General features: G+C 38.6%; 1 protein-coding gene across 1 annotated transcript in view; it reads right to left on the reverse strand.

Moving 5' to 3' along the window:
• Window positions 1-23,574, reverse strand: part of ATP13A4 (ATPase 13A4) — a 153,130-nt gene that overhangs the window by 70,797 nt on the left and 58,759 nt on the right. The window contains 6 exon segments of the mRNA XM_021070062.1: window positions 9,022-9,091; window positions 12,376-12,510; window positions 14,289-14,358; window positions 15,869-15,949; window positions 16,181-16,251; window positions 20,987-21,133. Of these exon segments, the coding sequence (XP_020925721.1) occupies window positions 9,022-9,091; window positions 12,376-12,510; window positions 14,289-14,358; window positions 15,869-15,949; window positions 16,181-16,251; window positions 20,987-21,133 (574 nt within the window).

Raw genomic sequence — 23,574 nt, forward strand, 5'->3', positions numbered from 1 at the left:
ATATTACGTAAAATAAAAATCTTTGTGTGGCGAGAAAATAAATGAGCAAAAAAAAATTCAGAAAACATGTTTGAAACTTACATCACAGACAAAAGATTAATATTCCTAATAAAGAGTCTGGAAAAAAGAAATCTAGCAAATAACTATATAGTAAAAACTGCTGGAGATGTTAACAGATAGGTCATGCACACAAAAACATATTATACATGACATGGTGTTCAACATCTGAAAAGACGTCATTCTTACTTATAATAAGAAAATTAAAAAATCCATCCTTCCTTCCTTCTTTCTTCCTTCTTTCTGGCCTTCCTTTACTTCTCACCTTCCTTATTCAGTCCCAAAGCCCCAAAGTTATAAGGGGTTAAGCAAGACAGACATCCATGTAGGGGGCTGGGTGGAGTGGGGCTGGGAGTAGCAGCCCCCTCCACATGGCGGAGCCTAAGAAGGGTGAATGGGTCCTTCCACGGTTTGGTGCAGGGTGTCAAAGCCCAAGGAAGAAGACCAGGAGCACCATGGGGGCAGTGGCCTGGTGTGAGATACTGGAGTCCAAGTAGGCTTAAAAGGCTGAAGTGAGGGAGTTCCCGTCATGGTGCAGTGGTTAACAAATCCAACTAGGAACCATGAGGTTGCAGGTTCGATCCCTGGCCTTGCTCAGTGGGTTAAGGATCTGGCAGTGCTGTGAGCTGTGGTGTAGGCCGCAGATGCGGCTCGGATCCCATGTTGCTGTGGCTCTGGCGTAGGCCGGTGGCTAGAGCTCCGATGGGACCCCTAGCCTGGGAACCTCCATATGCTGCGGGAGCGGCTCAAGAAAAGCCAAAAAGACCAAAAAAAAAAAAAAAGGCTGAACTGATACAGCAAGTAGATATAATGAGGCTCACTGAAGAAAGGAAGTTACAAGTAGAATCAGAAATAAAAGCAGAATGGATTCTCTGGTATTGGACTAGAATTGGAGACCACAGTGTAAAACTGATAGTTTTCAATAGATAGTTAAATAATATAGACGTGAATTGTATGCATAAAAGAATATACGCAAATATATTTTCTTGTCTTTTTTTATATGTATATTCTTTATATCTGTTCTCTGAAAGGGTCCAGGAACAGCGAAAGATCAACAATAAAGTGTACATCCAGTGCCAAAATTTTGGCTTCTTAATTTTATCTCCCTTCAAAAAAGAGCAAGGGTTCTTTCAAAAAAGTGGCTAATTACAATGCTGGGCCAAGAAAAGTATAAGACAGAACATTCTGCTGTGCCGTTAGGTAGGGAAGTGCTCAAAGACTGACAGGGACAAATCAAAAATGTATCAAAGCTAACTTAAGGGGCTCTCACTGCCTACATCTGTAACAATTTGAGTATCAAAATAAATAATGATAATAATGAACAACAATCTATCAAATACAACAGGAATTCATTAGTGCATAATGGCATAAGTAAGTAAATAAATGAGGAGAAAAGATAGCTTTTCCTTACAGTAAATTGGCAATTATTTAATGTAGAAGGAGAGAAAATTAGAAAATCACCATTTGGCAATCATCAAAGTAATAATCTAGTCCAGAAACACCAATGGCTACTAAAACTAGTGGGTGAAAATTTGATGAGAGTGGTTTATTTATATAGTCTCAAAGTTTCAGTTGACAAAATAACTATTAATTGCAAAGAGAAGAAAGTAAATTTACAGTCAGAAAATCTGGCAGACACTGTTAAATTAAGTAATCCAAGTTAATATCACCAGAAACCAGACAAATTTAAATTATGCACAACCTGAGAGGAAGCAGTGAGAACATGGCACCACTTTTGTAATATTCCAGCCAACAATGCATAAACTGAATTTAATGATAAGGGACTATCTGGCCAATCCAAATCTAAAGACATGCTACAAAATAACCAGAGTTGAAAGAGTCGAAGTCAGGAAAGTCAAAGAAAGATTAAAGAAGATTAAAGAGACATAGCAAACAATATCATGTGATCTTGGATCCTTTCCCATAAAGAAAGTTATTGAGACACTTGGCAAAATTGGAATGGATCTGAGTACTTGTTGGTATAATTCAATATTAACATCCTGATATTAATGTTTACATGGTGGTTTATGTAGAAGAATGCCCTGACTTTAAGATATATGTACATTAACGTATGGAGTGTACATGTATCATGGAGATCATGGAGCTACATGTCAGCAACTTATTCAAATGGTTCAAGAAAAAAGTTATTTTATCTACTATTGTGAATTTTTGTATGTTGTAAACTATTTCCTACAAGAAAAAAAGAAACAAAAAGAAAGAAAAGAAATAAAAGTGACATAGCACTGCTCACCTATCTGGTTAGAAAAATCTAAAAGTGGAGTTTCCATCGTGGCTCAGTGGTTAACGAACCCAACTAGCATCCATGAGGATGTGGATTTGATCCCTGGCCTCGCTGAGTGGGTTAAGGATCCAGCATTGCCGTGAGCTGTGGTGTAGGTGGCAGATGAGGCTCGGATCCTGCATTGCTGTGGCTGTGGTATAGGCTGGAAGCCACAGCTCCGATTGCTACGACTATAGTTCCTAGCCTGAGAACTTCCATATGCCATGGGTGTGGGCCTAAAAAAACAAAAAACAAAAAAACACAAAACCTAAAAGTTTGTCAACATGTTCTGTTGGAAGACTGAAGAAACTGGTACATTCACACATTTCTGGTACAAATGAAAACTGGGACATTGTCTATGAAAAAAGTTTGGCAATACCCATCTATCAAAATATACATATCCATCTATTATTTAACTGAGCTGCTTTACTTCTTGAAATCTATACCAAAGATAGACTGGTAAAAATATTAAAAGATAATGCACAAGGCTCTTTATTACACCACTGTTTGTGATAGTAAAAGGCTGGGAAACAAATCCTTCAATAAAGAGCTGATTGAACAACAATGGTTCCTCCGCACAAGAGAGTATTATGCAGATGAAATAATGAATGAAAAATATCTACATATACTGCTCTGAAAGAGTCCCTGGGAAATAGCATTAAGTATGTAGCATTCACACCAGGAAACAGAAGTTAAACCTGTATGACATACCCCTGATATCTAAGAAGAAGCAGTGTAAATATATATCCTATTCTGTATATATACTATATCACTATGACTATTATATATAATTTGTATTTTTAAATAAAAATAAATAGAAAACCCACAAAAAATGATTACTCTTGTGAATATGAGTACATATGGTACACAGAGAAGGAATAGGAAGTATTCTCCCCTGAAGGTCTTTTGTCTTATAGATTTAACTTTCAAATCATGTAGATATTTTATATAATATCTACAGAAACTAACACAAAAATAAATTTGAGAAGTTACCACTAAAAGTCTAAAGGAAAATGAATGAGATTAACCTATCAAGTTTTTGGCAAAACCGTACAGAGAAGAATTACTTTGAGTGACTTTAAAACACGTATTTTAAACTATAATTTGTGGAGTTCCCATTGTGACTCAGCAGAAGTGAATCTGACTAGTATCCATGATGGTGCATGTTCTATCCCTGGCCTCGCTCAGTAGGTTAAGGATCCAGTGTTGCCAGGAGCTGTGGTGCATGTTGCAGACGCAGCTCAGATCTGGTGTTGTTGTGGCCGTGGTGTAGGCTGGCATACAGCTCTGATTGGACCCCTAACCTGGGAGCCTCCATATGCCACAGATGCAGCCCTAAAAAGACTAAATAAATAAATTAAAAAAGTATAATTTGTACCTTTCTAGTGGTGTATCACAAATAAGAGAAAGGAAGAGCTCTAAAAAAAAAACCCCTTGAACTGTTTTTAGGAATCATACTGTTGCTAGGTGTGTTATTTTGTTACTCTGATATCATTGTGAGATTAATGGGATGAAGCAAATGAGTAATTTGTTGCTGTCATTGAGAATCAGGACTTTGGGTACAGAGAAAGGAGAAACAAAAGTACTATCAACAAAGGTAAGTAAAAAACCAGTAATTCCAAACAAACTAGAAATATCAAAATGAACTCATAGTTTATGCTATCTTTAAAATATTCTTCCTTAGGTCTATCTTCTGAAAAGGCTTGGAAACCATGAACAGAGTAGAAATGAGCACTCCTAACACTCTGTTTGAGGTCTCTAAGCACCATGTCTAAGAGGTCTTTGGTAAATGGATGTGTCCAGGTTTGGAGCAGGAATTGTCCAAGATGAACCTGAAATATCTAATCATAGCATAAAACAATAAAAAGTTCAAAGACTACTGGGGTCATGTCAAATGAATTCAAGAATCAACCTGAAAAAGTTCTGAATGGCCAAGATGGGCAACTTGAGCAACAACAAGAATAAAAATTGCAATGGATTAAAATATACCAACCATGTTAATATTATACATCCATAATGACACAAAAAATTTGGAAAATGCGAGAGGCTCAACCCATTATTTTGAAAGCTGGTAAATAAAGAGAACTAGCCAGATATTTCTCCCATCTTTCTTAAACAAACTGAATCTCAGGGTGAAGAAATAATTGAGGAAGATCATCTTTCTTTATAGAAATATTACACTTAAGGTATGAAGATGGCATGGATTTTAAGCTCTTAATTACATAATAAATTTAGGTCATGAGGATTTATGTCTGCTAATATCACAAGAAAAAGATAAATACTATGTACCTCCTATTAGGAATTCATAATACCAACTATTGTACTTGCCAAAAACTCCAGCCTTAGACCTAACTATCAGTTTATAGGAAGTACAAGGTGTAGAAAATCATGTTCAATTATTGCATGAATATGCAATCAATATACTCAAAACTCAGGATGAACTACCACAACAAAAAATATGTGAGGAAAAAAATAGGACATGGAGGAGGGAAAGTCTGGATTAAATAAATCTTGAAACGTAACCAATTGCAGTATATGGACTTTATTTGAATCCTGATTTGAATATATATGTAATAGCTCTATCATATATTACATATCATATACATATGATATATATATACAAAAACTTGTTAGTCAATTATGGAAATTTGAATACTGCTTGTATAGTTGATTTTTTAATTATGTTTTTTAAGATGTGATAAGTGAATTTAAAAGGAGTCTTCACATTTTAGACATATACTGAAATGTTTTCAAAAGAAATTAAATGACATCTAAAATAGTTTAAAAATAATGCATGGTGAAGGAAGAAGTAGAACAGATGAAAATAAGATTCAGTGAGTTGATAATAATTGAATCTGGTTGACAGATACATAGGATTCATTATTGTATTCTATCCACTATTGCATACTTGTAAAACATGTTCTCATAAAAAGTTAAGATGAGAAGGTGATCAGTACATTTGCAAAAGATAAAGATTCATTTCTAGCAAAGACGTAGCAAAAAGGAACAAATCTATTCTTCCCACATGAAACAACCAAAAGTCACCAAAAGTATATGAAACAATGGTTTTAGAGGCTAAAAATAAGCAACAAAAGAATAAGAAACAAATGAAGGTGCCCTGTAATTTCTCAGTTTACTGCCTTTAGAGGATTTCCAGGCCACTATGCATGGTGGGGGAACCCAGACAAAGTCCAGAAGAATCTTAGTTTAGAACAGAGATAAAAGTCTATAGAGATTAAGGTGGCTTGAGATCACAGCACAGAGCACTGAAGAAAAGGTAACTGTGCAGAGAGAGAGCCACAAAGGTCCAAAGAGGCCTCCTTTAGTATTCAGCAGGCTAGTAATCAGTAGACACATAGGAGGAAACTACTGGTAAATGAACAATGGGATATTTGCATTTACAAATATCATTTTAGGGGGTTCCCTCTTGATTTAGTAAGTTAAGGACCCAGCATTGTCACTGCAGCATCTTGGGTTGCTGCAGTGGCACAGGTTTGACCCCAGGCCTGGGAATCTCCACATTAAAAAAAAAAATTATATATATATAATTTTAAAAGCATCAAGAGTTCCCACTGTGGCATAATGAGATCTCAGGAGCACTGGGACATGGATTTGATGCCTGCCCAGCACAGTGGGTTAAAGGATCTGGCATTGCTGATGCTGTGGTATAGGAGGCAACTTGCAGCTGAGATCTGATCCCTGGCCTGGGAACTCTGTACGCTGTAGTGCAGCCAAAAAAAAAAGGGGGTGGGAGCATCAAAATATGAAACATTTAAGAATAAATCTGAGAAAGAATAGGAAATTTTTACTGAAAACTATAAAACACTACTGAGAAAAATCAAAAAAGACAAATAAATGGAGAAAGACACCATATCTATAGGTCACAGGAGCCAATTTGTTGACAAATCAATTTTTCACAATTTGATCTATATATTCAACACAATCCCACTCAAAACCCCTGCAGGTTTTTTGGTAGAAATTGAGAGGCTGATTCTTAAAGACATGGAAATGCAAAGGGCCAATATTACCAAAATAGCTCTGGAAGAGAACACAGCCGGAGGACTAACATTATATTTCAATACTTATAAAGTATTGCTTTTATGTAGCATTGCTATAAAGACAAGCCAAAAGAACAGTAGAATAGGATGAATAGGACAAGGAGCCATAAATAGATCCACCCGTGTACAGAAAACTGATTTTTGACAAAGGTACAAAGACAATTTAATGAAGAAAGGATGGCCTTTTCAACATATGGTATTGAGACATTTGAATATCTATCTGTAAAAAATGAACTTCAATCAAACAAAACAAAAAGCAAGCAAACAACCCCTCCCAAAATACAATAGAGACCAAAATTTAAAACTTAAAACTATACCTCTGGAAGACAACAGAGAAAATCTTGGTGACCTTGAATCAGGCAGAGTATTAGGTATGACACAAAAACATGATCCACAAAAGAAAAAACTGTTAAATTAGACTTTAACAAAAGTAAAAACATCATCCTTTTAAAGACACTATAAAGGGAATGAATAGATAAGTTACAGAACGAGATAAAATATTTTCAAATCACATCTGAAAAAAAGACTTGAAGTCAAACCTAAAAGCTTTTGCACAGCAAAGGAAACTATTAAAAAATGAAAAAAAAAAAAAAGGAGATGGGATTAAGATGGCAGAATAGAAGGACTGGAACTCAACTTCTCTCATAAAAACAATAAAATTACAACCAAATGCTGAGCAGCTTTCAACCAAAGGGACAGGAAACTTTCAAAAAGATATCCTACTCCAGAAGACATGGTGGAGGCCACATCAAGAGGTAGGAGGGGCAATTATGCAATATAAGCAACCCCATAACCACTGGGTGGAAAACCCCACAGACTGGAAAGTAACTGTATCACTGAGACTCACCTATAGGAGTGAGAGTTCTGGGCCCCACGTCAAATCCCCAGACCTGGGGATCTGGCATTGGGAGAGAGAGCCCCCAGAGCATCTGGCAATGAAGGCCAGAGCTTGTGCGCAGGAGCTCCACAGGACTGGGGTAAACAGAGACCCCATTCTTAAAAGGCCCACACAGACTTTCACGTGCACCAGGTCCCAGGGCAAAGCAAAGGTTCCATAGGAATCTCGGTTGGACCTGACTGCAGTTCTTGGAGGATCTCCTGGGAAAACAGGGAGTGACTATGGCTTGTTGTGGGGGAAGGACATTGGAGGCAAAGGTCTTGGGAATATCCATCAGTATGTGTTCCTCTAGAGGTGGCCATTTTGGGAAAATCTGGCCCCACCCATCCTGGCTGAGAAGCCCCAGGCCAAACAATAATCCAGGTGGGATCAGAGCCCCACCCATCAGGAAACAGGCTGCCTAAAGAGTCCCCAGGCACACAGCCGCCTCTAATCACACCCAGAGACAAAGCCCCACCCACCAGAGGGATAGGAATCAGCTCCACCTACCAGTGGGCAGGCATCAGTCCCTCCCATCAGGAAGCCTACAGCAAGCCCCATACCAACTTCAGCCACTAGGGGGCCAGAGACCAAAAGTAAGAGAGGCTACAACACTATTGTCTGCAAAAAGGACACCACACCAAAAACCTATACGAATGAAAAAAAGACTTGAACCTAGGAGGTAGAAAGAACTTCAAAATTTAATAATAAAAAAAAAAATCTAATAAGAAAAAGATTTGAACACACAGGTCACTAGAGAGGATATACAAATAGCAAATAAGCACTTGAAAAGGTGCTCAAGCCATTAGTCATTAGGAAAATGCAAATTAAAACAACAATGAGATACTACCACTCATCTATTAAAATCACTAAAATTAAAAAAAAAAACAAAAAACAAAAAACCAGCCACATCGAGTGCTGACAAGAATGCAGAGCAACTAGAATTGTTATACCCTGCTGGTGGGAATGTAAAATGGTACAACCACTTTGGAATAGTTTGGAAGCTTTATTTACCATGTAACTCAGCCATTAAACAGTTAAGTATTTTCCCATAAGAAATAAAAGTGTATGTCCATAGAAAGACTTGAACCCAAATATTTAGGTGGCATTATTTGTAAAAGCCCAAAACTGGAAACGACTCAAATTTCCATCAATACGTGAATGGATGAGCAAACTAGTCTATCTAGTTTGGGATATTCTATCTAATATGGAATTCTACCCAGGAGTGAAAAGGAATAAACTATTAATATTCTTAACAAAATTGATGAACTTCAAAATTATCATGAACTTGGATCCCAATGAAATTAACCCAGAATGTATTATAAAAGACAAAAAGCGCATTCGGTACAACACCATTTATAAAATATCCTAAACATGCAAAGGGTTGCCTGAGGATGGAGATGGGCAGAAAGGCTGAGAGGGAAGATTAAAACAGCTATAAAGCAAGTTTTAGGGGTAATGGATAGTCATCTTTATTGCAATGATGGTTTCATGGTAGGTACACATATCAAGAAATATCAAATTGTACACTTCAAATATGTTCAGTGTATTGTATGTCAATGTCAGTTTTACCTCAAAGGTTTTTTAAAGGTTAAAAAAAAAAATCTGAAGTTCCTCATCCCTTTAAGTAAATGCACAGGAAAAGATACACATGAGGATGAGAGTAGTAGGAAGAATCAGAAATACCCACTTAAATCCTTTTCCGATTTCACATGGATAGCACAAAGGTCTAAAGTGAAGAGACTTACCTGTTTTCCCACATACAGAGACTGTAATGTTATTATGTGATTCAACTAAATGGTGGAGCTTTACGGATTGCTGAAAAAGAAGAACAGAAATAGGAAAAGCCTTTTCTACCTGAGGATAGATCCCAGATAGTATTCAGTAAAGTGCTAGCCTTCTTTAAAGGTGGAGCCAACTGGGTGTGCTGTCTAAAAACAAGACTAAGCAGCCTCCTACACAATTGAAAAAGCATCCAACCTCACGCTGTTCTTAACCAGTGACAAGAAGTACGTGTTCTTTAGTAGAAAGGAATTTCTCACCGTGTTCAGTCTACCCAAAAGAACTTTGATCATTCGAGATATACATTTATACCTAAATAGCTTCAAAAACCAAGCGTTATTTCAGCTTCAAGTCATCCCATATCAGAGTTCCTCATCTATTACTTTATAAGGAGTTTAATGGTTCTTGCAATTTCCTCATAATATTTGCTGTTATGGTATATGAAATACATGGGATATTGAGAATGAATAAATAAGGGGAGACAAAAACAATAACAAAATTATATTTGATTTCACATTTATTAAGAAACTACTATGTGAAAGACCTTTTATATGGTTGGGGTTTAAACATCCCAATCATTTAGTGTTTTCATTTTTTTATTCTGATTTTTTTATTTAAGATACCCCCTAAATCTCCTGCTTCAAATCACTTACAAATCTGTTTAATATGTCCCAAGAATTATCAATAGAATAACATAAGATGAAAGAGTGTTCTGCTGTTAAGTTATTCTTTTATTCATTTGTGCACTCTCTCAATACTTATTGAACAACCCTTATGTATCGGGGGCTATGCTAAAAGGTCAGGGGAGAAATGTCAACAAGACAGATATGGTTCTTTTTTTGTTTTAGGGCTGCACCTGCAGCACACAGATGCTTCCAGGCGAGGGGTCGAATTGGAGCTATAGCTTCCAGCCTACGTCACAGCCACAGCAACACAGGATCTAAGCTGCGTCTGCGACCTACATGACAGTTCATGGCAACGCTGGATGCCCAACCCACTGAGTGAGGCCAGGGATCGAAACCGCATCCTCACGGATACTAGTCGGATTCATTACCACTGAGCTACAGAGGGAACTCCTAGATACGGTTCTTACCATCAAGGATTCACGATCTACTAGAAGAAATACATTAAATCAAATAATCACACATATAAATATATCATGACAATTGAAAAGAAAAAAAACAAAGTGTTTTGGGACCATATATAACTAAGCAATAGAAATTTTCCCTGGAGAAGTGACATCAAATCAAAATAGGATGTTGATATATGAGTCTTAAACTAATAAGAGACATTTGGACTTGAGACACATTTAAAAATTTGGAAGTCATTAGTATATATGGTATAAGGATAATGAAGAACTGAGGTGGGAGAAATATTTACTTCTCATTTACACTGTTTTCTTCTGTTTGAACTTTTCTTTTTTTTTTTTTTTTTTTTTTTTTGTCTTTTGTCTTTTTTGTTGTTGTTTTGTTGTTGTTGCTATTTCTTGGGCCGCTCCCTCGGCATATGGTGGTTCCCAGGCTAGGGGTTGAATCGGAGCTGCAGCCACCGGCCTACGCCAGAGCCACAGCAACGCAGGATCCGAGCCACGTCTGCAACCTACACCACAGCTCACGGCAACGCCGGATCCTTAACCCACTGAGCAAGGGCAGGGACCGAACCCGCAACCTCATGGTTCCTAGTCGGATTCGTTAACCACTGTGCCACGATGGGAACTCCCTGAACTTTTCTTTCTTATGACCATATATTACTTCTTCTACTAAGGGAAGAAAACTAACTAGTTAAAAAAGAGGTATTGTTTTTTTAATTTTAAAACTATCTATGAGCCTTAGCATTATAATGTTGGCCTTAACAAGAGTTGTTTGAATGGAGACATGAGAGAGGAAACCAGCTCAGTACAGGTGAGAAAGGAGAAAAGAATGAGTAACGAAGAGAGGGTGCAGAGTTCCCTAGTGGCTCAGCAGGTTAAGGCTCAGGTGTGGTCACTGCTGTGGCTCCGGTTACTGCTGTGGCTCAAGTTTGATCCTTGGCCAGGGAATTTCCACATGCCACAGGTGCGGCTAAAAGAGAGAGAGGGAGAGCATAAACAGGTGGAGAAGTTTTGCTATAAAAGGGAGAAAAATAGCGTAGTAGCTGAAGTTAGAAGCATGACCAAAAGAAGGAATTCTTTTCATGTTTACGTTTTTTCTTTTTCTTCTTTTAATATTATGGCCACACCCAAGGTATATTGAAGTTCCCAGGCTAGCCAGTGATTGAATCCAAGCCTCACCCACGGCCTTTAGCCCACCACCCCAGCCGAGGATCAAACCTGCACCTCCATAGCGACTGAGCTGCTACAAGTCAGAATCTTGACCCACTAGGCCACAGCACCGGCTCCCAGTTTTTTCTTTTTTTAAGTTGGAAGAAGCTTGAGCATGTTTAAATACTGTTGGGAAAGCAGTTGAGGAGAAGGAGGCAGAAGGAGTTATTCACTGACCCCATGAGCATGCCAAGAAGGTAGGAAAGGATGCTCTCTGAAGCACAAGCAAAGGGCACTTCCTCCTCTGTTATGAGAGATCAGGGCAGGAAGGGGATGGTGACAAAAGTCACCTGCAGTTGGACAGTGGGGAGTTGAGCAAATTCCTGTCCTACGGTCTCTATCTTTGCAAAAAAAGCAATGAGATTATCAGCTGAAGTAGAGAAAAATGTGGAATGTGGGTTGTTAGGTATCTAAGAAACTTGAAAGAAGATTTGGTTTAAAACCTTAATTTCAAAGAATGGGAGAGCATGTTGGCCAGAGAGACACAGAAAACTTGCCCCGAAAAGGCTGGTATTCATGGATTTATAGTGCCATCAACTAACACATACTGCGTGATTTTTTTTTTTTTTTATCCCAATGGCACCTGGAATCCCCGGTATAGGCACAGGGAAAGGCAAAAGTTGGACTGGGGTTTTGACAAATGTGTACCAACCAAACATAAATGGCAAAAATATTACGCACTCCTTTGTTAAATATTAAAGATTCCTCCACCTCTACCCCTCTTCCACCATCTTCAAGATCCATCAGTGCTCTCTACATAGATGCTTTCATTTATACTAGATCGGCCTATTCAGGCATAGTAAGCTAAAGAGCGGGAAAAAATAACTTGAAAGTTAGGGATTGAAGAAGGGCAAAGAACTAACACTTGAGCACTAGCTATTGTGCTAGATATTTATAAACTTGTTCTCCTTTGTTATGGAGAGGGCAATGATTATTTCCCAATTATACTTTTTTCTAACAAAATTTTAGCACAGTCACAATTCTTCCTTTCTGAGACCATAGGTTTGGCAGAAAAACTCACCTCTCTGAGATCATACACTGTCAAAGCTATGGAAATGATGGACATGATTATGATGGCAAAAGCGTACTCCTTATAATCTTCACTAAACCACAGACAGACACTGAAGAGTTGAAATATATAAAATGGATTTAAAACCTGTTGGCAGACATAAAAACAGGAAGACAAGCAAGATATTTAGGCTTTACACTTAGCTCTTCATTGGCTTGGTATCATAATCATCTCCATGACATAAAACATCTCACACAATATTCTTATTCTTGGAGTTCCCGTCGTGGCTCAGTGGTTAACGAATCTGACCAGGAACCATGAGGTTGCAAGTTTGATCCCTGGCCTTGCTCAGTGGGTTAAGGATCTGGTGTTGCCGTGAGCTGTGGTGTGGGCTGCAGACACGGCTTGGATCCTGCGTTGCTGTGGCTCTGGTGTAGGCTAGTGGCTACAGCTCTGATTCAACCCCTAGCCTGGGAACCTCCATATGCCGCAGGAGTGGCCCAAGAAATGGCAAAAAGACAAAAAAAAAAAAAAAAAAAAAAATTCTTATTCTTACTACATTTATGCAGCAATTGGCATGCACCATACTCTGTGCTAACCAACTTTACCTGCATTTCCTCATTTAATTCCCATAATTATCTTTTTAACTAGAAGTTATTATTACTTATTGCCATGGTAAAGATGAAGGAAGTAAGCCTTAGATCTTGAGAAACTTGCCCAAGGGCACAGCCATAGCTATCACAGACAAGGGCTTGAACCCAGGCAATCTGGCCCCAGAGCACTTACTTTTCATCACCACAGTGCCTTATAATTTTACAGTTTTATCTAATGTATCCTCATGTTGACCATCACAACAGGTATGTGAGGAACAGATATTATCATGTCCAATTGGCATTCACCGGCCTTCAGAAGCATGAAGCAGTAGGTCGGGTCTACAAAGTTAAAATTCTTTCTGGTTTATCATTCTTCTCTGTGACACAACATTGCCATAGCTTCAGCCATTAAAGTATTTTAGATGAATGTAGATTCGAAGGCTAAATTTTCTCATAGAGAACCAGGCTAAAAGTTGTAATCTGGAATTGAGCATTTAGAACACTATGGGAGAAAGTAGAGATTAACTCCAACAGTTGTAGTCCTGCTTTGGTTAAAAACATTTTGTGCCTTTCCTCAAATTCCCTCTGGTTGATTTCCATCTTTCTCAACTGGGAACAGCAGTCCTCACCTCTGGTTAGAGAACAGACGCACAGAAATTTTATCAGTTTCGTCTGCTCTCTTTCATGCTTTAAAGCTTGCTAGAAACATTGAGAAAGTAGCTTGAGTTTTGAGTTTAGTAAGCCTTTTTTAAGGCAGAAAAGAAGAAGGAAGTGCAAGAGAGGACGCAGAGTACAGCAGTATGGTTATAGTGTCAGAAATAGTCACTGTAAAATGAAAAGTAAGCCCAGTGATAGAGTCAAAGAGGAAAAAATTCAACTTAGTAAATGATGGTCAGATCTTTCTTTCTGTCCCACACACACATTGAGAAAGATAGAACTAACAAGGCTGAAGAGATGTTGAGGAAATTTTGGATGTTGAGGACATTGTGTATGTTGCCCATAAGAAAGGGATTGAGTTAAGTTTTGATTATTACTTTAATTTCACAGAGAGGAGATAGGATCAAAAGCATAGGATTCAAAAGAAAGAGAAGAAACCTTGTGTTCATCCAGTTATTAAAGAATAAGTAGATAGACAAGGGTCCCATCTTATGCTGTAACAGACTATGTGTGTCCAAAAATGGATTCCAAGAAAGAGTAGAGATATGCTTATGCCTCACATTCTTTGAAAATATCCCAAAGTACAGTTATTATTAACAAGCAGCATTCTCGATTATTTGACCAGAACCAAACTTTGTTATTTTCTAGCCAGCACCAAGAGAAAATACTGATTACCTCCTTGATGAGCAGTTTCCAGACAGGTGTGATTTCAACATCGATAGTATTTGGCCCACATATTAACCTCCTATAGGGAAAGATCATAGATCACTTACTAGTAATAAAAATGAAACTCATTTCTCACCCATTCAAAAAACATCTACTCCATGTTGCCCTTCATGCCTGTTGTAGCAACACAAGCCTCACTTATTACAGAACATCCCCATCTTTCTCAAACCAACTGGGGAAGGGGAGGGTCTCCAGGGGCAAAACCAATAAACTTGCTCATTTTGCATTTATTGAACTAGACTCTTCCTGAGGTCTAAATATTTCCCTGATGGTAATTTGGATATGTCGTTTTAGTCATTGTTCTATTCAAGTAGTTTCAGGATTGACATTCTCTCAACTCTGGCTTCATGGATGTGGGATGGAGGACTCATTACAAGAAAATGGTGTTACTGATGAGGAATACGGTACCTACTTACCTACTCCTATTTAATTTTAGGAAGTGGCGGGATTCATTTTAATGTGAATAAAAAGGTGTTGAGTTCTCAAAAATAGCTCCATAACAGAGTTACACAGCCTTTTGATTGAAAACTCGGAGATATGTTTCTTTGATTATGCAAAACAATGAGCCTCTGTGAATTATTTTGCTGTTCAGAATACTAAATCCTTTCTCTGTGCCTTCCACATGAATGCTTACACCAAAGAGCTTAACAGAATGTACTATAGCAATACTTCTCATAGTTTAAAGTTCATAGATACCCTTGTGATCTTGCTAATAGGAAGGTTCTGATTCAATAAGGGTGAAGTGTGGTCTGGGATTGTACATGTCTAACAAGCAACCACATGATGCTGATGCTGCAGACCCTGGGTCTCTTCAAAGTACCACCTAACTCCACTCCAAAATGGGGTAGAGGGAAAAGCAAGAGTCATAGAAACTTAGTCATAGTAACTTAACCCATTTGCGGAGTTCTCCTCCTCTTTTTTAATAATTAGGAAACTAAAGCCCAGAAAGGAGAACCTACTTGCTCAAAGTCACACAGTGAATTAGTAACAGACTCTTGAGGGTCTACCCAGCGCCCTTCCCCAACCTCCCTCCTCTGCCCAGTATCTAATTCAGAATTGTGGAGCTCTAAGTCTTGCATGTTATTCTGTTGCTGCTCTACATATTATTATCTACCTATGTTATCATACTATAATATATATTGCAATCAAAACTGATTCAACCTTGTTATTATAATAACCTTCATAAGCATTAGGCAGAGGAAAAAGAGAACTAAACCTACAGTCAGAGAAGTATTTCTTCTTCTATGCCTTCCATCTGTGTGACCTTGTTCAGGCTATTAAACCTCTCTGAGTCTCAGATTTCTCATCTGTTATATTGAAATGAGGAGAATATCTGTTCTAACTCCCTCACAAGGTTGTTCCAATAAGGTGAGATGATGTATGAAAAAGCATTTAATTTAATAATACTAAATAGAGCATTACAATATATTCTGATATTGATCAGTTCAGATAACTGTTTCTTGGGCTCTCTACTTGACTAACTGGTAACAGTTGTTTTGAGCTGCTATAGATAGCAATACAAGTGGTACCTAATCTCTTGTTCTTCTGTTGTTAGGCCAGATCCGAATTTTAGATGTATCTTGGCAGAACTGAGCCAGTCTTCCAAAGAGCTAAAATAATAATAATGAGAGAGACATATTTAGCAACAATATTTATTTTGGCTGTGCCTTCAGCATGAGGAAGTTCCCAGGCCTGGGATTGAACCCATACCATAGCAGCAACCTGAGCCACTACAGTGACAGTGCTGGATCCTTAACCCATTGTGCCACCAGAGAACTCCTAGCAACAATATTTATAAGATAATATTTTTCTTTTTGGATGCAATTGCTCAAACAACTTACCCGATTTTCTGGAATTGTCCTTCTAAGTTGTTCCAAACGTATCTTATTTTCTGCACTTTTATGCATCTCACCTGCAAAAGAAAAGTACTAGGAAGGAGGATCAGTGGATATATAGCAGTTCAGTGACTAAAGAAGCACTTGTGGAAGAAGCAAAGATAGAGCCCTTATATACTTATTTAAGATTTTATCCTTTCCTAGCTTATCCTATCTTTGCCTACTATACAAATGGCATCCTTTATTGGAAGTCATCATTCAATCAATGTGTATCATGGGCCTGCTGTATGGATAAGTATATAAGCAAAACTCAGCCTCCGTGTTCCACTACATGATAACCTAACAAGGGGAGAAAATATATTACAAAAGGAAAACTATACCATACAGTCAAATTGTGTATATGTCAAAGAAATAAAAACATAATAAAATAAAAATTATAGTATGAAATAGTGTAGAAACATAGAGGGCAGATGACAGAAGGCATCTTGAAGAGGAAGAATCTGAGCGGCATCCTTAAAGGATTGGAAGAATTTTGCTCAGATGAGAAGGGAAGGGCGCGGGCGTTTCAAAGGGATCAGGCACAATTTCATTATGGGGAGGGGCAAGTGAGGGAGCCGATCTGCCAACCAAATGGTGAATGAGGCTGGAAAGGTAAACAAAGATCAGATGACACGTCCTTACATGCTAGGATGAGGTATTTAGGACTTTTATCTTGTAAACAATGAACTAGTAGAATAATCTATAGAAAAGACTCTGAAAGAGATTCGACTAGCAGCAGGTTCTAGAGGAGAATGAGGAGATTACTGCAGGAAAATGAACTCCTGGAGGTGAGGGCTGAGGGTGTTGGCAGTGGAAAGACTAATGCTTGTGACAATTATGCCTTCTTGTTTCTGATTTCTTTAATCAACCTTATATGTGAATCTGAATTTCCATTAACTGATGACCTAATTAAGCACACACACGTACACACACACAAATGGTAAGACTACCACATTGTTATTGAGGAAATGATGATGACCTAATTTTGCACATTGGAATCAACTGAGGAATTTTTTTTTTTTTTTTTTTTTTGATATGGATGCCTAGGTCCCACCTCTAAAGAGATTCTGATTCATTTTTCTGGGTTCCAGCCTGGGCATAAATATTTTTAAACTTCCTCAGGTAATTCTAATATGCAGCCAAAGCTAAGAGACAGTGTTCAAGACTTCCTTTTATAGCACCTCTGATCACTGTGTCCTTGGGAAATTCATCAAAATGTCTCTGAACCTCAATTTCCCTATGAATAAATTGAGGCAATTATCCAGATTATTTCTAAATTCCACTGCAACTCTTCTGAATATGTTCTATACCTATGAGAATTATAGTCAGTATAACCACTAGATAAAATCTAAAACTGGAAAGAGCATATAGTTGGTACGTTCCAAGTGCTCAATACATCTTTTTTCAAATCTTGATAGAGTTCTTTTTGTATCGGAACAGAGTTGATTTACACTGTTGTGTAAAGCAAAGTGATTCAGTTTCATATATATATACACGTATTTCAGATTTTTTTTCCCTTATAGGTTATTACAGAAAATTGAGTGTAGTTCCCTGTGCTATACAGTAGGTCCTTGTTTGTTATCTATTTATATATAGTAGTGTGTATTACACTTTTGATTAAACAAATAGGTAAGTACTTTCACAATCACATGTCAACTAGAAATAGAATTTAAGTTCCTAAGCTCCAAGACCTGAGTTACTGCCAATGACTATTAGCCTCGTTCAATAAATATATGTGTATAAACTTACTGTGGTAAACATCTCATGATGTATGTAAGTCAAATCATACTGCATACCTTAAACTTTACACAGTGCTGATGTCAAATATATTTCAATAAACTAGAAGAAAAAAACATATGCTTGTGTGTGCACGCATGCACACACATATGCATTCATAGTTACCAAATAAAGGTATTAAATATTTTAGTTTTTATTTTACTGAATGGAATTGTTTCAATGTGTTGGTTGAAAAATAATATTTTTAAAAGATAAAGCCTATCTACCAACTTTCAGTATAAAATTGGAGTGAACAGGCCACTGGGAACAATTCTTCCTCCACAAGAAGCAAGTTAAGGTAAGGAAAAGTGACCAGCCTGGGGTATGTTAGCTGTCATGATTCATCTTAGAGCCTCAAGTTTCTTGCTTCACATCTTCCTTTCCTTTCCAGTATTCTCTGCAATTGTGCAAATAGAGCTGGACTGTAGTCACAGCTACTGTTTACTGAGTACTTGGTGGGTGGGCAGTATTTTTCATCATCCTGTGATATTATCTTCATTTCCACTTTGCCCCTTAAGTTCATTCCGATTTAGTGACTTTCCCAAGATCATATCTATTATGAAGCAGCTCTGGAAATTTAACTCAAGCTCCCCTGGCCCCCAAGTCTATTCTCTCAAGGATCCAATAGTCAAGCTAGTCTCAGAAGATGGTCTGAAAATCCCTCCAGTAGTCAAGTTGTATAAGGTGAGAGTTGCCTACTGTACTAATGCTCTAAGTTCAAAATTCCAAGTTAAAAAAAATTTAAAAGACAAAGGATAGTAGAATGTGGAATCTCTGCTCAGTTAGAAAACCTAGATCAATAGGCTATGAGAAATTTATAAAATATAATAGATCCAAAACAGCAGATGAAGGCAGCAAAAATGAGGAGGAATAAAGAGGTTGTTGGTAAGTTTTATGTCAGGTCAGAAAAGAGAAAAACCCATTATCTCCTGACAATTTCTGAGACTATTCATGGCAGAGCAAGAAGAATGACTCCATTATAGACCTTTTAAATATCTTTGAGATTCCCCAAGTAGGAAGTGTCTCTGCCTGGGGTTTCTCAGATTCCCTCACCCCTTCAGAGGCTCCAGAAGTTGGTAAGAGGACGTAAAGCATAATATTTTACCAGGGGTGGAATTTCTTTACTCATTTCCTGGAACTTCAGACCAGGAGACAGTAATCTGAGGAAATCAGGGATCTGCTATGGGGTGATTTTCATCTTTCTGCTCAGAAACAGGAATCCTTTCAATCTCCAAGTTTTCCGCTCTTCACTTCTTGTTGGAACAAGTTGTAGGAGCATCTTGTTTAACAGGTTAGGCACCGAGTTTCAATCTTGCATATAGTCCTACAAAATGGCCCTGGGAGTCTCCTTTTAGCCTACCTTTGCTGCAGTCTCCAAACGCCCCCTATATGGCCCTGAATGGTTATCATTTTGGTATTGTCTTGTTGTTATTGTTATCATTGTTGCCATGGCTGAGCCTGTGACAGCTCTTCCAATTTTCTAAAAAGTTTCAGTCCTTCCTATGAATATAGCTCATGACTGCTCACAAATCACCTTTTTATTGATCTTCTCACTTCAGGTTCACAACAGTCCTGAGAAACAGGCAGAGAAGACATTACTATTCTTATATATAAAAAGCTCAAAGCTCAGGGAGGCCGTAACCAACCAAATTCCCTATGCCATATGCTGGCAAATGAAGATATCAAGCCTGGGTGTCAGCACTTTCCATTTCAAGACCTCTGCCCCCTCCTCACATTTTGTTTGTCTATTTGACTATTTCTTCATTTGACTGCCCGTTGTTTAATGCATTGTTTAATGCAATCCCTATTGTTTAATGCAATTAAAGATGGTAGAAGTCAATAATACTCGGAGGTCATGTCCGTGGGGATACCTACATCTCTAGGTGAATGGCCATCTAACAGATTAAGCTGCCTGTTGGTTGAAGGTGCTTGACCTCTTTTGCTTTCGTTTATTTGGGTGGTTAGGACAACTGGGTGATAATAATGGACAGTAGAGAAACTGCTCAGCAATTGCCTTTTATTATGATCTTGAGCCCATAAAACCAATTTAAGCAGCTGTCTACACATATATAAATGTGAGAGAAAACAGTCTGTGTTATAAAATGTGTTTTTCATATCAGTGTTAACTGGTCATAATCCAAGTACTAATAATTTAATATGATGAGAAGGGAGTAACCCAAATACATTTGGATGACAGAATTCAAAACAAGATCATTTTACAGACATAGCAAATTTCTCAGGATATTCTTAGGGGGCTGCCTTTACTATAAGACAAACGCTATTGCACCAATGATCATACAGGGCATGATGCTACCAAGAGCTAATATACAGTAAGCATCTACTATGTACCCGCCACCGTATCGATCTTTGTATTTCTTAATTAATTAAATTTCATCAATTAATATTGGAGGGAGGCACTATCGTCATTTTGTACATGAGAAAACTGAGGCTCAGCAGAGTTTGGTCCTTGATCCAAGATTGCACAGTTTAGAACAATGAGGCTGAAATCTGAACCAAGCTCTGTGTAGCTCCAAGATCTGACCTACTGCATAGCACAGAGAACTCCATTCAATATCCTGCACTAACCTATATGGGAAAAGAATCTGAAAAAAAAATGGATATGTGTATATGTACATGCATAACTGAGCCACTTTACTGTACACCTGAAGGTAGCACAATATTGTAAAGCAACTATATTCCAACGCAAAAATAAATTTAAATAAATAAATTTAAAAAATCCATGTTCTTAGCAATGTTCTACACTGTCAAAGACCGGCACAGAGGAGGACCTGAATTTAATCTTTTTTTTAAATTGAAATACAGCTGCTGTACAATCTTAAGTTACAGGTGTAAAATACAGTGATTCACAGTTTTTAAAGGTTATACTCCATTTATAGTTATTCTAAAATATTTGCTGTCTATGAATTTAAACTTACATTCGGCGGGAAAAAAAGATGAACTTTCTCTAGCATCTGCAATAGACACATAGGTACTTACCTTCAAGTCTGGCTTTCTTATGGCTCTGTTTATGATATACTCCTCATCTGTGATGAGAGGGTGGTCAGGAGTGAGGCGAAATGTGCTGTTTAATGCCGACAGGCAGATCCACGCTACCTTTTTCCGAGAGTAAGTTTGGAATTCATCCTGAGGAAATAAACACGGAAGCCCCCCGTGAAGTTAAGAGAAGTCATCAGGCTAAAATTCAACCTGAAAAACATTGTTTTAATGTCATTCTGTACCTTAATGGTGTTAATAAACACCCTTGACAGGATGATTTGCCTCTGAAAGGTGGGAGATCTAGAGCCTTGAGTGAAAAAGTTATCATCACTTACAGAGGAATCAGGGTGTGAATATGAAGCACGGGCACACACAGCAACGCTCAGGACTCATGAGGCAGGTTCCAGTTTTCCCAATTACCCTCCAACCACGGGGCTATGGTCAGATGCAAATTGCACAGTAAACAAACAAAAAACCCAAGCAAGCATTCCAAAGTGTTTCTGCAGGTCTCGAGGGTGAGGAAACCAGGCCAACTGAACCATCCCCCTGTTTTGAGGCTTAGCTATAATTCCACCTCTTCCAAAACAACCCCGTTAACATTCTCCTGGGGGAGGAGGAGGGTGTCGAGAACAACAGGACTGTCACTGTACTAACGGCAAAAGATTCTCATGGTCCCCCTGTCATGCTTCCAGTTACCTTCTGCCTTGCCTTCTCTTAGTTCTTCCAGACTACCTTGAAGGTAGGGACCCTGTTTTGCCATCCTTTATATCCCATCCACATGATGATTTGCAGCCTGCTCAGTGAGAGTCTGATGAATGGATGGAGAAAAGACCGAACGAACGCCTGGACTGAACCTGCCCAAGGGTAATTGTCAGGATGTTAGCACCGGAGGCACTGAGGGCCCTTTGTGCAGGAGCCTAATTGAAGCTGCTTCCCTTTGCAGTTCACTGATGACTCCATCACAGAATAAAACTAGAGGGAGCAGCGCTAGATTGAGTAACAAGTACCACAATGGTCCCTTAGAGATTGACTTGATAATAACAGTGGTTATTTTCTGAACGGGTAAATGCTACACATAAATTCCACTTGGATGTCTGGTAAACCTTGGGAGCCAGGAAGAGCGGCCGGGGAATTCAAGCTTGGGAAAGACTCTGATGCCTGAGGAATGTAGGTCAGAGCCGGGGATTGTCTCCACCACACCCACTTTTACCAGGGAGCATGTCTGAGCTGACTCTGCAAAAAGCAGACAGAAAGCATAGTAGTTGTAGCTAAGTCTCTTACATTGAATCTCCTCAGGAGGAGCCCAGCACCATGCCTTTGCTCCTGCTGCTTCCTTAGCCTGGAATGTTGCAGGCTTCTCTCCTTTCTTTAAGTCTTTACAGGACTAGATCCTCACCATCCTTCAGGGTCCAGCTCAAAGTTCATGTCCTGGGAACCTCTCTAATGTCTCTGAGGCATTTTTCCTCCAAACCATCAGGGCACTTGAGCTTCTTACCACAGTCCAACTCCCTGCATCGCCCTTTGCCCCTTCACTTTATCACTCCTCTTGGGTAGGGATGCGTGTCTGATGGGTGTCTGTGCTCCAGCCAGGCCTAGCACAGATTCTGAGAGAGAGAGACAAGAGTGGAGGGAGGAGGGAAAGAAACAAAGAAAGCAAAGCAAAGGAAGTAGGGAGGAGAAAGGAAGGGAGGAAAGGAAAAGAAAAGAAAGGAGAGGGGAGGGGAGGAAAAAGAGGGAGAGAAGGGAGGGAAAGAAGGAAAAACCTTAGTAGAAATTTGTCAACTAATAAATTAATTTGAAAAATCAGTAAAATTGGTGGGTTAACAGTCCAGCGGCGACTCTGGTTAGTGCTGTGGTTCGGGCTCCATCCCTGGCCCAGGAACTTCTACATTACCTCATTTTTAAAAACATTGCTAAATCAAGTCAAATCACATTTGCATGGAGTGGTCTCCAGAGCCTAAGAAGGACAGAAGATGGCTACACAGCCAAGGACTAAGTCACGGAACTGGTGGATGTGTTCTAGATATTGTGGAATAACCCACCTCCCTAGAACACAGCCTGACATAGCTCAGCATTATGTAGCTTCACCTTTGACCACACTGAAAGGTAATGTGGTCTCTCTGTCATGAGAAGAACTTTCAGTTTCTAGCAATAACAGTAATAAAAATAATAAACACTTATTTTGCACTTTCTATGTTCTATGTGTATTATTTCATTAAAAGCTCAGAGAACTTATGAGGTCATTCCTATTCATTATCATCCTCACTCAACAAGTGAGGAAACTGAGTCACAGGAGGTAACCATTACAGCAGGGGTGTGACATCCTCATCCCCCAGCCCCATTTACCCTCTGCCCTAGTCTACATTTTGTTTGAAAATACAACTTGATTGGTCTATTTTTATATGCAGCTAGAACTAGGATTGCCAAAGAACAGAGTTTCAATGAAACCCTTGGTAAAAAAACACATAATTTGTATATAAATAGGAACACACAATATAAAAGTGGCATCTGGACCAGAGACTTCTGGCCACCAAGTGAAGACAGTTAGAATGACAAGCCATTCTTGGTCCCCTTACAGGAAGCAAAAT

The sequence above is a fragment of the Sus scrofa genome, chromosome 13 (assembly GCF_000003025.6).
Source record: "Sus scrofa isolate TJ Tabasco breed Duroc chromosome 13, Sscrofa11.1, whole genome shotgun sequence".
In the NCBI taxonomy this organism is placed as follows: Eukaryota; Metazoa; Chordata; class Mammalia; order Artiodactyla; family Suidae; genus Sus; species Sus scrofa.